The sequence below is a fragment of the Lagopus leucura genome, unplaced genomic scaffold (assembly GCF_019238085.1).
Source record: "Lagopus leucura isolate 7727_CA_CO unplaced genomic scaffold, USGS_WTPT01 Super-Scaffold_739, whole genome shotgun sequence".
Taxonomy (NCBI): Eukaryota; Metazoa; Chordata; class Aves; order Galliformes; family Phasianidae; genus Lagopus; species Lagopus leucura.
The window spans coordinates 21,923,435-21,937,920 of NW_024962255.1; the positions used below are offsets into that span (position 1 = coordinate 21,923,435).

Consider the following 14,486-nt stretch of genomic DNA (forward strand, 5'->3'; position numbering starts at 1 on the left):
GTTATTTTGAACACTGCAAATCCAAATATCGCCTCCCTGATAACACCGAGGCAGCTGTGATTCAAAGCGACAGCTTCAGTCTGCTTACATCGTTTTAAAAATGAGTTGTTTTTAGCCTTTGGAACCACAACCCACACGCTGATGCTTGGCTGTACGGCTGGGCCCAAGTGTGGGGAGAGGGTACAGCCCTGGGGGGATCTCAGCCGACAGCATGTTTGGTTTGGCCTGTCACTCCTTCTGCACAGCAGTGACATTACAAAGCAAACAAGCAGCACTCCTCCTTCGTTTCATTAAACAGTTTTTATCTTAAAGTGCACTGCCCAGACTTGCAAATAAGTTCTGCAGAGTGTCACTGCAATCTAAATCAATGTTTGCAAGTTGTCTTGATTTTTTTTTTTTTTTTCCCAAACTGTTCTGCCCTGGTTCAGAGATGAAATAGGATATTTTTTCCTTTAAATTATCATGTGTGCCTAGGAGCTGTCATGCTGCTGCTGTATCTGACTGCCTAGGGCAACGCTGTAGACAAAAACACACACACTGCTAGCGATAGATGTTGGCACCAGCCAGACCTCTTATTGGGCTTCACAGTCTCATCAGCTTAGACGAACTAATATTTTTTCATGGTGTAAATAAATTACCATGTTCGGTTCTGTTTGCCCATCTCTGCTGTGAGGGCTTCGTGCTGGAGCTCATAAATTGTGCAAGTGCGTGGTCAGTGAGATCTGGATGCTGGGTCCCATGCTGACCCTGTGCTCATGCTGGGAGGTGCTGGAGGGATCTCTGCTGGAACGGCTCCTGGGTGCAGTCCTGCACGGCTCAGGGTTAGTTAGTCTATTAAACAGTAAATCATCCCTCCGATGCGTTTTCCTTGAGGAGGGTAATGAATGGCTCCAGGCAGAGTGACTGGGGAAGGTTCTGTGTGTACAGATGTGGATCGATTGCTGCATTTGGGACTCGGAGCCCCTGGCCCCACACTGCACTACCAACAGTGCTTCCACATGTGAGGTGCCTGACAAGCACCTCAGTGTGTGTGGTTCGTTCGAAGCAGCCTGCGCTGTGCCGCGATGCTCCCAGACAGCCAGCGTGTCCAGCCCTGCTGGGAACAGCAGTTCTCATGTGTGCTGGGCTGCTTGGTGTGAATGCTTTGCTCATGGAGCAGAGCTCCACCATCTCTCACGTCACCTTGAGGGATCCAAGGGCAGAGTGTGAGTGCTCGTCCCTTTGCTCCGTCCCAGTGGCAAAGTCCCCAAGCAGTCAACGGGGATATGCTTGCAGAATGCTGCTGGCACAGCTTATGGGGTGATGCTGGCTGTGTTCACAGGGCTGTGCTGGCAGTATGTCAAGGGCAGAGCTGGCAGTGCTTGTAGGGTGATGCTGGCCATGCACACAGGGCAATGGTGGCAGTCTTCACAGGGTGATGCTGCTGGCGTTTGCCAATAAGGTCAGGCTTGTCCCTGGAGAGTCACCAGCAAGAGCACCCCCAGCCCTGCCTGACACAGCTTTACTGACTTACTGTGATCCCAGCAGCCCTGCTGCCTGCACCACTCCATAACAGACCCATCAAAGGCACTGTCACTCTATGTGAGCCCAACAGGTACCATAGCAGGGGAGACTCACCAGCCCCTTCTCAACAGTGCCTTCTACTCCAAGGCCAAGCATGGCTTCCCTGCATGAGCTGAGCCTCTACAAGGGTCCCTGGGAGGTCTTAGCACATCTCCAGCCCCCAGCCCTGCTGCTTGCTAGAAGTGTTGCCAAGGAAAGGGTGGGATCCTGCTGTCCTGCAGCCCCTGCCTGGGAAACAAAGGGGCTGGGCAGCTCAGTAGCATGCTGCAGCCTGTCCTGAGTGGATGGAAATGATGCTCTGGGGGAATTTGGCTTAAAGCTGGCAGCAAACATTGTTTGAAGCTTTGTAGCTGCTTCACATCTCTTTGCACGACAGGTCTGGCGCGTCCCCTGGAATCCTTCCCCAGATCTTCCCATGGAAACTCCTTTCCTGCAAAAGAAAAAAAAAAAGAAAAAAAAAGCTGCTGCTTCAGTTTAACCAAACCCAGAGCCCATCAGACGATCCAGATGGTCTCTCTCTCTATCAAGCAGTTTGGCCCAGATCCCAGCGGCAGACGGCAGGACCAGGCCTCCCCTGATAAAGGAAAGTTTGAGGTTTCTTTACCTCCCAGCTCCTCATCCATATTCAGTGGCACCTAGGGCCTTTCCCATGCAGATGTTGCTCTCCAAAGCCAACATCACCTCATGTGGCACTTTTGGAGGATCTCATCCCATGTCCTCAGCCATCCCATTTTGGTTGTGACTTTGGGGACACGGAGCTGCTGGAAAATAACCTTCAACCCCAGAAATTCAGCTGAACTCTTCAGCACACCGACTTGGTTCCCTCTGGGTGCTCTGCGGTGTCATTGCCACCAGTGTCCCCAAGGGAGCCTCGCTGATGCCATGCCAGCACGAGGTCAACTCCCAGCCCCTGGGAAGCTGCTCATCTTCCTTGCTGTCAGAGCTGCTGTGTAGCAACGGGGAACAAATCCCTTTCATGAGACTCAGCCACAGCTTCCTCCTGGGATTGGGGCCAGAGGAAGGAGATGTCACGAAAATGCAGACAGATGATGGGAGCCAACATTTGGGATGGGAAAGGGTTGCCAGTCTGCGCCAAGCCGGTGCAGTCCCATGTGTGCAAGGTGGCTCTTGCTCAGAAAGACACCCTGAGCATACCTTTCACTTTTTCTGCTTAAGGACCATTGGTTTGGTCCATGCTGTATGGGTAGCACTGATTTAAGAGGCACTGCTGGCCTCAGGACCTGCTGTCATCAGTGCATTCCTCCTCCAAGGAAAGCTGCAGCAGTTGCTTCAGCAGCCAGGGTTCTGCCTGTTGTTATAGAATGCCTGCAGGTTTCCCTACAGCTGGAGGGTAGGAGGGCGAGAGTTGGAAGGTTTTGCAGGTGCCTTGTTAACACAGCCCTCCTGGTTACACCCTCCTGCTTCTCACCCGTGGACCTCGGGGAAGGTGTTGCTGAAGGATGCAACATTCTCATTTCTGAAATATCAACAGTTTGGGGCCAAGCTCAGAAGATTTCTTGGCTTCTTTTTTTTTTTTTTTTTTTTTTTTTTTTTTTTTTGTTGTTGTTTTGTTTTGTTTTGTTTTGTTTTGCATTGAAACAGGTATGTTTTGCCTTTTTGGTGGATTGGTCACAAAGGCTTTTTTTGTTGCCTTACTTCTTGAGATATTCCGTTGGAATGGAAAAGGACACGGACAGCAGCTCAGCCAGGACTATGAGATTTGTCGTTTGTGCATGGGGCAAAGGACAGAGCTGAGCTGCATTCTCGAGCATGGCTGCGGGTTCCTGCGAGTGGACCCGGCATCTCTGCCGTTTCACCTGGTTACGAAACTCTGGGGAGTGGTGGGAAACGGTCCAACGGACGCAGGAGCTTTTGGTACCCTCCAAGGAGAAGATGCGGCTGCCCTGTCCTACCGCTCGTTCCCCGTCCTGTGCCCAGCCCGAGCGTCCCAAGAGGAACCGCGTGCTTAGCGCGGCACGGAACCCCGACGGTTCCCGCTACCGTATCGGAGGCGCGGTGAGGGGCGGTGGCAACGGGCGGGGGGGGCTCGGTGGGGCGGGCAGGGAGGAGGGGGGGAGGAGCCAGCGCGGATGTTGTGCCTGGGCTGCGGGATGGGGCGGCAGTGAGGAGTGCGGGCGCGCTTCGACGGGGCTGTGCCGTGCCAAACCGAGCCGCGCTCCCGGTGATGCGCAGCGCTCCCTCCGTTTAGCTGCCCGCTGCCATGGCTGTGCCGCCCGGCGCGGCCCCGACCCCCGGAGGGGCAGCGGGGGTCCCGGCGGGGCTGCGGGCCGCCGCCTGGCTCCTGGCGTTCGCCGCGCTGTGCCGGGGCCGCGCCGCAGCCTGCCCGCCGCTCTGCGCCTGCAGCGGCACCACGGTGGATTGCCACGGTACGGCCCTGAGAGCCGTGCCCAAGAGCATCCCCCGCGGCACCGAGCGCCTGTGAGTACCGCGGGGCTCCTTTGTGCGGGGCGCGGCGGAGGGAGCCCGTCGGGGGGCTGCGAGCGGGAGTCCGAGGGGACGCGCGCGGAGGGAGTGCGCCCACAGCGTCCCGTCCATGGCGGCGAGAAGGGATCTGTGCGTGCCTAGCGCCCGGCGCGGCACGGTGCGTGTGCAGCTGGCTGTGGGAGGGATGTGCGAGGGGTCCCGCGTGTGTCTACGTGTGTAATGTGTGGAGCTGGCGGGGGTCAGAACAGCGCCCAGGGGCTTGCGTGCTCCAAGGGATGTTTGCACCGGTGCCCGTGCTTGTGATGTGTGCCCGCAAGCAGGTATACGGCTGTCCGCACTGTGACCTGTCCTTGGACACCCGTGCGGCTGGAGAGGCTGCTTGTGGGTCCTCACCACCCTGAGCTCCTTTGCACCCCTTTGTCCCTGGGAATCCCTCCTGGTAGTGATATGTGTGGTGCCAGGGATCAGGTCCCATCCCTGTGCTTTCTGTGTCCTGCAGTGTGAGCAGCCTCCAACCCCACAAGCCCTCTGCGCCAGCATCCCCCTGCTGAGCCCCCCTCCCATAAACGCTGAGGGGTCCTCAAATGTCTGTAGTGGGTCCCCGTAGGGAGAACTTTTCTCCTATGGAATATAGTCACAGTGTAGCCATATAGGTTCCTGGTGTACCGGTGACCCTGCTCCCAGCAGGACTGTTCCCAGCCTCTCTGCTCTGCCTGGGGACAGCGAGTGTTCCCTCTGCCAGTATGCATCATGAACTGTGGCCCTGGGCAGCCACACACTGCTCCTCCTGCCCCAGTGCTGTGCTCTGCTGCACACTGGGCTGTGAATGAGCTCTGTGCATACGGCAGGGGCTGGCAGGCAGGGACTGTGTGTGCAGGCAGTCTGGCAGCCGCCTGGGCTGCACCCAGCGCCAGGAGCTCTGTAAGGCACTGCTTTCATGGGGTTTTCTCTTCTGCTATAATTATCCTCCTCAAGTGATTATTACTCCGAGACCATGAGCTGCTGACCTATAGAGTTGGTTTGTGAGCTCTGGGGTGCCCAGGGCTGGAGCATGGCTTGGGCACAGCCACTCCTGCACTAGCCTTATCCATTCCTTGGGGAGCACGGTGGGCTCTGCAGCAGCTGCTCCACACTGGGCTGTGCTCAGCATCACTCTGATGCAGAGAATGGGTGGGCTGTGACCCTGGGGTGTCTCACTGCTGCCCCACGGGCACCTCTCCCCTTGGTCCTGCTCATGTCTGATGTCCCGCTGGGCACCCTGCCCATCCCTGTGGGGTGACGTGGGGTTTCTGTGTTCTCACAAAGTCAGATCTGGTGGCTGAGCTGAGGCAGACGTGTTGCTCTCACGTGGGTGTTGTTTGCCAGGAAACTACTCGGCAGCATTATTGCACGCCCTCACAGGTGCTCAAGGTGTTTGTGCAGAGCAGGTCCCACCTCCAAGCAGTGCGTTTGTGGTGGTGCAGCTCAGCAGCCACTTCAGATTCCCCAGAAAGGAGCTGCAACCTCGCGCCCCCAGGCTATGCAGCAGGAGCAGGCTGTCCCCGCTGCCAGGCTGCCTGCCTGTTGCACCATGCACCTGGCACGGCGTCTGCAGGCAGCAGGCTTTCTCCCAGGTGTCCTGCAGTGCCCCCTGGGTGGTTTTGGGTTCTGCTGTCATGGGGTCGAGGCAGCAGCAGCCGGGGTGAGGTCTGAGCTCACGCTGCTTCTGTATCACACCCTTTGGTGGCTTTCTCTGGAAGCATCTCCAAAGAGCAGGTCACCCTGTTAGGTAATTCTCCCTGTGGCAGCAGAATCGCTGCAAATTCACCGCCGTCAAATGGCTGCTTCCAGCACGGCTATTTGCTAATGAGGGCTGAATTGAGGCTGATTGCCTTGCAGTTGCTTCTTCTTTGGAAGTTTTCAGCTGATGACAGCATTGTCCCTCTTGCCCCTTTTCCCCCTCTCCGATGGGCCAAGCCCCACTGTGCACCCCACAGCACCCCATCGCTGCCAGCCCAGAGCTGTGCTTCCTTAGGAGCCTTCCTGGACAGAGGAAATTTGCAATTCTATTCCAATTTCTCCCTTCAGCTACGTCCAAGGCAGATGCTGTCTATATATTGCCATGGTAACGGTGTGTTCTCGCTCTCCGTGGAATTGCATGCTGGAAAAATATTAGTTTAAAAAACTATGTCGTGTTTGTATTGATGGAGCTGAGGCTGATAGCAGAGGATCTATTGTCCCCTGGCTGGGAGAAGTCACGGGTAACAGGCAATAAAGTCCATCGGATTGGCCTCTGGTGACCACTTCTCACCTCACACAGCAATTGCTTCCCAATAAACCCTTCTCCGCTCCTGTTTTATAGCATCCTTTAAAATAGATATTTTTGCCTTAAACGTGCTGCCACTTTGCTCCTCTGGGGTGATGCATTCTGCTGCTCTGCGTGAGGAAGGGAAGCTGCTCCCAGCTTAATTGCCAGCCCCTTGCGTGTGCTTGCAAATGCCACTGCTGCAGTCCTGGAGCGCTGGTGGCAGCGGTGCAGGAGGCACCCCATGCTCACAGCTGTGCACTCTGCACCACCAGGCTCATTACGCTGCATGCATTTGCCTTGAGTTTCATGCTTCCTTATTTCATTGTTTCCTCTGTCGATGTTTTCTAATGAATTTTCCTCTGGTAGAAGCATGGAGCAGTTTGTGTGAGCTATAAAAGGAGGATGCTTGAGGGGAGTGCAGCTCGCGGGGGGGAGTTGGGGCATCCAGGCTCCAAGACTCAACTGAGCGCCTGCCTTCCTGGCGTGCATTTCGGATGCACTCGCCTCTCAAAATAGCAGAGGCGAGCATCCTATGGGGGAGAGAGGCTGCTAGGAGGAGGAAGATCAGAAAAGAGGGAAGATGAATTTTTCAAGCGATGCAGCCAAGGAGCAGCGCTTGGCACAGCGAGTGGGAGAGAAGTGAGCACACAGAGCTGGGGAGGTGGGGGGTACCCCACATTCCCCCATACGGTTTGCAGTGGGGGAAAGCCCCAGCCCCAACATGGGATGCTATGGGAGATCTGGAGCTGAGGGCTGGACATCAGCATCCCCACCCCACATCCCAGCGGTGGGGTGCTGTGTCCTGCTGTCCCCATGCTGGGAGGGCTGAGCAAAGCGAGGTGCGGGCAGAGTTGCATCTTGTAGGACAGAGAGTGGTTGGAGAAGATGCACCACAACGCTGCGCATCTGACTGCCGGCAGATAATGGCTCTGGCATGAAAACCCCAGAGAGAGCTTAGGGAGAGCAGAAAGGCTTCCCGATCCTCGGCGCTGGTGGCACAATCAATGCTGTTTGTAGCGCTTAAAAATTTATCGCGATGCTAACCTGGGTTAGTACCTCGTAAAAGCTTACAGAGTGCCTCAAGCTCTAGGGGCTGGAGCTGTGGGCTTGATTTCTTCTTCACCAAAGAGCGATTGTTCTGAAATGAGCCCAGACAGCGCAGAGCCCTGCTCCATGGGGCATCCACGCAGTGAAGATTCCTTTGCGCTGGCACTGGAAGGATTTGTTTCCCCAAGGCTGTGGAGGGCTTTGCAGCTCACAGCCTGCGCTGCGGCCCGGTGGCATTCAAGCAGCCGGCTGAAATCTCAGAAAGTCTTGAAAAATGCAATAAAAGTGTAGGATGAAAGATTGCAGCTGTTCTGTCCCCCAGTGCTGAGCACAGGGGTCAGTCTGGGGTCTCGTTCTCCTTGGCGTCCCCATTAGAGGGAAGAGAGCTGCTTATGGTGTTTGCAGATGACACCAGGCTGGGAGAGATGTGAGTGTGCTGGAGCTCTGCCCCTCTTTGCAGTGGGGCGCACACAGGCTGCATTACCTCCAGCACTGTGACTCCCCAATAAATCAGCACCAGGGGAAATATTGCTCACGTTGGCTGTATTTAAAGAATTACTGCTCAGCATTCGTACTCTCTGAGTTTGTAGCGGAGTTGGTGTAGCTCAGGCGCTGCAAGGAGAAAAGACACAGCAGAGCCCTCGGGAGTGGAATAAGCCATCCAAAGATAGAAACCAAATATAAACCCAGACTATGCAAATCCAGCAATGAGCCCTGCGCAGCGCCGACATCCCATTTGGGAGCGGGATGATCCGCCAGCGCCGTCGCGAGGGGATCGCTTGCTGTAATGACTTTCCTCTTCCTGGGGAGAAATGGAAGGGGGTTCTGAAACTTCAAGGTTGCAATGAAAATGACTTTCCCAGAAGTGCTGCCAAGTGGTCCCCAGACACCTTGGGGAGGGAAGCACGGCGACACAGCATGCAGCTGGACCGTGGGGAGCCGGTGTGCTGGGCAGGGCAGGCTGTGATTTATCTGCGGGAAGAACCAAGGGGGAAAAATGGCACAAAGTTAAATGGCAGGGTTGCCTTGGCATCCTTACAAGTAAGCTTTACCTGCTGTTTGTTCCCATATTGCTGTGAGGGTCATCATTTACCGCAGCCCAGTGCCAGGCAGAGCGAGCCGGGGGGCTGTGGAGCCTGAGCATGGGTTTCGGTTTAATCGCTGGGGCTGGGGAGCCTCTATTCATTCCCCACTTGCATTCATCTGTGTCCTAGTAACGTACCCCCCCCTCCCGCCTCCTTCCCAACACAGGCACACACGGCTGGATAATGGCAGGAGCCCGGCAATCTCAGTTGCTGAATAGCTGTGTAATTATGAGGCTATAACGCCGAGCTGGAACTCATTAGCCATTATCAGCCGTTTCAGCGGGACAATGGTAGCACCCCGGGGTGCGCGGCTGCGCAGGCTGTACCGGGCAGCCCTACACGCTGCTCGCTGCCTCTGGGGCCATCCCAGCGATGACCCCGGCTCCTTGCATGGCTGTGGAACTGGTGGAGGCAGGCGTCAGGTCGGGATGGAGAAAGAGGTTGAGATGGAATGGGTTGGGATGGGATGAGTTGGAATAGATTGAGTTGAGATGGGTTGGGGACCACTCATGCAAAAGACTTTCTTCCTTATTTCCACCAAGAGGTGGGACATAGAGGCTGACTGGGCTGGCAGAAGTCCTTGGGGTGTGACTTATCTCCCGGCAGTTGCTTCAGTGGTGTGAGATGGCCGAGCACTGAACCCATCCTAATGCCTGTGGGTGACTTGCAGCTGTGTGCCTGGAGCCATCCTACTTTTCTTGGGGGCAGCTGTTGGTTTTCTCATTGCTCCTGGCCTCTCTGAGTGGCTCCATGAATTCAGGATGAGCCTGCCAGACATTTGCTGCATTGCCCTGTGGGGCGGTTTACATCCAGGCAGGGGCTGCTGGCCTCGCTGGGCAGCACGTTGCATTTATGATGGCTGCAGAATGCCTGTCCTGGGGGACATGAGCACTGAGACAGGCGTGCTGGGGGAGCAAGGCACCCCTTGCTGCTCTGTAGTCCCTGAGCAATGCCAACGTGCGCACTGCTGGCCAGGGGCTGTGGGCTGTGTCCTCTCCAGGGCCAGCCCCCATTCCTAATGAAAGATGCGTTGATCACTGCTGTACTTCGGCCCTTGCCTGTCCGTTTTTGGGGGAATTTCCAGGTAACTGCATGGCTCTTGAGTGCTTCCATGCTGACCTCTGTCTCTTCTCTTCCCAGGGAGCTCAATGGCAACAACATCACACGTATCCACAAGAATGACTTCTCCGGACTGAAGCAGCTCCGTGTCCTGTGAGTTCCCAGCAGGAAGTGTGCTCAGCCTGCGGCACCCAGGAGGGATAGGGATGGGGCTGAGTCCTTCAGGTGGTGCCGGCTGGTTGGCATCAGCCTTGGGCTGGGGCATGGTGGGCTTCCAGCAGGAAGAAAGAGTCTAGATTCAGATAGGATGAGCTGGAATGTGTTGGGTTGAACTGAGCTGGGTTGGGAGTGGTTAGGCTGGGTTGCGGACCACTATTCCAAAATCTAACCCCTTTTCTCTATGTCCCTCTGCAGGCAGCTGATGGAGAACCAGATCAGTGTGGTGGAACGTGGGGCGTTTGATGACATGAAGGAGCTGGAGCGGCTGTGAGTGGTGGTGTGCGGGCAGGTGGCATGGGGCAGCCAGTTCTGCTCATTGCAAGCATCCTTTACTTTTTGCCTTAACCCATAGCACATCTGCGCTGCTTGACTTCAAACAGCGTTGCTGATGCACAGCAGTGTGGGTAGCAAACCTAGTGCTGTTTCTATAGGTCTTAACGCCCTTTCTGATGCCTTTGAGGTGAGGGGCAGGTTAAACACAAAGCACTGCCATTGTTATCAGTTGTGTCCTGCATGTGAACCAGGGAGCTGTAAGCTACAGTTCAGCATTCAATAAAATAGCTCAGCAGCTTAAACCCTATCAAGGCTGCTCAAGCAAATATTAGGAGCTGAGTGAGCAGCAGGTTAACAGCACAGTTAAACAGCAATCAGCATTTAACAGCTTGGAGTCCTGTCTGCATATAATTGCAATATTGTGAGTAAATCTATTAATGCCCAGTTGGCTCCCATCACCTGGGAGCAGAAGCGACCCAAAGCTGTATCCTGGGTGAGACTGGCTGCTTTCCCTCCTTACCATGACCCTTTCTTTCTTCCTGCAGACGGCTGAACCGCAACCAGCTACACACCCTGCCCGAGCTCCTCTTCCAGCACAACCAGGCTCTGTCCAGGCTGTGAGTACCTCCCCTGCAAGGGGTGTGTGGGGCAGGAGGGGCAGCCCCTGGGGGGGTGGTTGGTGATTATTTTTGCCCTGTCCTAAACTTGTGGTGGCCTGGGCTGGGCGCTGAGCGTGGATGGATGCTCCACATCTCTGGTCCCCATGCTGCCAGGGTGTGGTTGTGCCCAGAGGCAATGCTGGCTGTGACTGGTGCCAGGAGTTGGTGCCGGTGTTTAATGAAGGGTTAAACTGCCGTGTGGGTTTGCCAGCGTGGGATGTGTGAAATGGTGGCTGAGAGCCAGCGATGGGCCTAGGTAATGGCAGCTGATAGCACAGGCGTTCAATTAATTATCAAATGGCATTTGTTGAGCTCAGCTGTGCCGTAGCACGGCGCCAGCAACGGCCCATCCTCCAGCCGCCCGTTGTGCAACAAAAACACTGCAAAACATTAACGTTTACATTGAGTTCTGCAGCCCCCAGCAATAGGTGGCACCGGGTCCTGGGAGCACTAGGGAACCTGCTGCTGGCTCTCCTGGTGGCTTTGTGACCCAGGACTGTGCTGGGGACGGCAGGGAAGGGGTGCCCAGTGCAGAGCTTGGCTAGACCCGTCACGCTGCCTTAGCGGGAGGTGAGATCTGAAACCACGCTGCTGCGGTGATGCCGGAGGTCATAAGGACACTCTGAAACTGCAGCAAGCACAGCTTGGGCTGTGGGGGTATGAGTCAGTGGGGAATGGGTTCAAGGTAAATTGAAATTGGCTCTGCTTGAGCTGAAATTGGAGCCTCTGCCAGGCTCTGTGCTTATTGACCTTATGAAATGGATCTGAGGTGGCCCCACCGCCCCTTCCCTGCCCCTGGCCATACAATGGCCGTGGGGATCTCTTGCAGGCACAGAAAGGAGAATCTTGCTCGGGTCAGGATGGAGGGAGGCTTATTCCACCTCCTGAATCACAGTGTCAAAACAGAATTCAGTTTGGTGGTGCTTTGTGGTCTCCCAGCTCCACGTGAGCTGCAATGAGTTGCTCAGATCTGGGCTATAGAAAGCATTTGTTGCATCAAGATAACGGATGGGTTGGGGTTTTGGATGCAGGGGGCTGTGTGTGGGGCTGGATCCTGCCCTGGTGCCCCCAGGGTGGTTCCAGGAGAAGTGGCAGCAAAAGGGCTGTGCTGGACCCATGGTGGCAAGGGGTATTGCGTGGCCTCCCTTATCCCTACCCGCCCTAACGAGCGGACAGCTCATTAAGCAGCGCTTCTGGCTGGAAATGGCGCTGATCTGAGGTTTTGCTGGAGAGCGCCTGACCCAGGTGACCCCATCTCAAACCGGGTTTAATTAAACTGTCAGCGCCGGACGGAAGAACAAAGCGCGGCGGGCTGGGGGGTGCGTCTCCCGCAAAGTGGCGAGCTGATAAAACATGCATCTTTGCTTCCACCGGGGAAAATCACCCAGGCAAGAAGGTGACCTCTGCAGCTGGGTGCTCTGATAGAGGAGGGGGCATTGCAGTGAGCTGTGGGGCAGTTCCTCACTGCCATCTCTGTGTCTGGCCCCAAAACAGCCCAAATTGCCCTTACTAAGGCAGGCAGAGAAAAAATCGGGCGATGATAAATAACTTGAGAAAATGCAAATTGCCTCCTTCAGAAGGAGACCACGACCGCGCAGAAGGAAGCTGTGAGCTGCATAGTAGCAAAACAGGGTGACAAGTGAAAAAGGAGCTGTCGGAGGAAGGGATAACAAAGCGGGCCCTGCTTGGATGGGGCTGGCTGCGCGTGGGAGGCGTTGCTCGTGAGACTGCAGCAGTGACCGCTCCTCAGAAACCCCGGGAGAGAGAGATGGAGAAACACTGGGGCGAGGTGGTGTGCCCCGATGCTGACGTCTGGGTGCAGGGGATGCTGTGCTGTACAGCCGCTCTGGGTGTTGGATCCCCCTGCGCTCCCCAACAAAGACCCTTCTGTCGGGGAAATAGTGGGGCTGGGGGGGCTGGGCTGGGACGCGTCCCCCCGAATACCAATCAGGAGGGGAACGGCTGGGGGGGGCTGCAGGGTCTGTGCGAGGTGGGACCCCCCCAGCCAGCTGGGGAGGGGGAAAAGAGGCCCCACCGCAGCCCCCGGGAACAAAGAGTCAGTGTGGCTCGTGACAGCTCTAAGGAAACGCGGGGAAACAAATGTGCCACTAATAGGTGGGGAGGTGACCTCGTGGGGATGCTGCCAGGCGGGCGGCGAGGGGCTGCTGTGGTGCCCCGGTGCTTCCCACCCTCATCCCGGCACTGTGCTCACCCCTCAGATCTGCCCCACCACCTCTCAGCACTGGTGCACATCCCAGATTTAACTTTCCCAATGCCATTAAGGCAAAGGAGCTGAAGCAAGAGGGCCCCTCTGTGTATTGTCCCATGCAGGGCAGCCCTGTTCACCTCCCTGCCCCAGCGAATGGGAATTTACATCCTACAAGGCAAACAAGCAGACAGCAAAGACCCATCTTCCCAGTGCTGGGTGCTAACCACGGGAGCACTGCACTTTGCAGCCCTCGCTGCCTGCACTGTGCCCCGTGCCACCTTTGTTCCTCTGAAAGAGTTAGAAAGCGTTCACAGGAGCAGATCCCTTTGTCTGTGAGTTTTGGTGGCAGAATAAAGGCATTTCCTTCCTCCTGCTTTAATGGCTCTGTTCGTAGGAAGGCTCAAAGCAATTTTAAAGCATTGTGAGCGGACTTATCCTTCGGTAGTTTGATTTCCAGGACGTGGCAGAAAGGAGCATTGTGCGTTGGTTTTAAAGGAGATGGTAGCTCAGTGCCCCGGCACGCATATCCCACAGATGTGGTTGGTGATGTGCCGCGCACAGGGGTGGGTTTGGGGAGGTGTGGGCCAGCTCCTCGGCTGTGCTAAATGAATGATCATACCAGGCTTATCCTCACTTAACCAGCCAGGTATCGACTGCCATGGTCCCCCATAAGAGCTGTGGATTACAGGGTCATACCCACCCCCTCCCCCAGGTTTCTGCACTTCCCTGAGGCACTGGTCCTCGTTTGTGTGTGTGTGTATTTCCCTTCAGGACAGGAAAAGATGGATAAATTTTTACTGCTCCCAAGGGAGCTGTTTGTAACTGAAGATGTCTCACTGTCATCTTGTCCATAAACCAGGAAATGGCAGTAGGGGCATGCAATGTGTTCCTCATCCTCATCGTCATTAAGATCCCAGGGCTGGAGGTAGGATGTTTTCTCCAGGTGAGAGGAGCTTGGCTGCCCCTTGAGTGTTTGGGAAGTGATGCTCCCTCCAGCCCCCCAAAAAACCTCTTTCAGCCCCCAGACTCATCCAGTGCCAGTTTGGTATCCACATCCCTTTCATCCCCATGCACAGCAATAGGGGCTGCAGCACTCAAAGGGGCTTTTGTCCAGCCCTCAGCCCCACAGGTAGGAGGGTATTTCCCCTCAAACCTCCCCCCCCCACCCCCCAACCAAGTCCTGGGCTTTTCCCAGGGGCTGGTGCTATTGTGGGTTGCCTGGGCAACAGGGTCCTGGGGATGTGGGTTGGGGGCTGAAATATCCCCACTTGGGATATTTCCTGGGGGGCTCAAGGTCCAGATTTGCCGCAGGCCAGCACATACCCAGCAAAATGCATGGATGTGCTGGGTACGTGCCAGTCTGTGGCAGTGGCTTTTGCATATAGGATAAATATGGAAAAGCCATATTCCCAACGCTTGGTGGCATTTCCATCACATGCTCTCAGACCAGAGGCATTTCCTCATCCCGCTCCGCCTCACTTGCTCTCTTCCCCACAGGCACAGCAGCGTGTTGCTCATTCCTGCATCCCGCAATTTCACAGCATCCCCGCAGCCGGGTGTTAATAAGATTAGACCCGAGCTTTAAGATGTCTCTCTCTATCCTTTGCCATCCAATTACACAGCCTGCATGCTATCTGATT

At 55.7% G+C, this 14,486-nt stretch overlaps 1 protein-coding gene across 2 annotated transcripts in view; it reads left to right on the forward strand.

The window, feature by feature from the left end:
* The first annotated feature begins 3,718 nt into the window (after nucleotides 1-3,718).
* Nucleotides 3,719-14,486, forward strand: part of SLIT1 (slit guidance ligand 1) — a 31,120-nt gene continuing 20,352 nt past the window's right edge. For both annotated transcript variants that reach the window (XM_042863491.1, XM_042863492.1), the window contains exons 1-4: nucleotides 3,719-4,002; nucleotides 9,568-9,639; nucleotides 9,901-9,972; nucleotides 10,524-10,595. In XM_042863491.1, coding sequence (XP_042719425.1) covers nucleotides 3,785-4,002; nucleotides 9,568-9,639; nucleotides 9,901-9,972; nucleotides 10,524-10,595 — 434 coding nt within the window. In that variant the 5' untranslated portion in view covers nucleotides 3,719-3,784. The remainder of the gene's footprint in view (nucleotides 4,003-9,567; nucleotides 9,640-9,900; nucleotides 9,973-10,523; nucleotides 10,596-14,486) is intronic.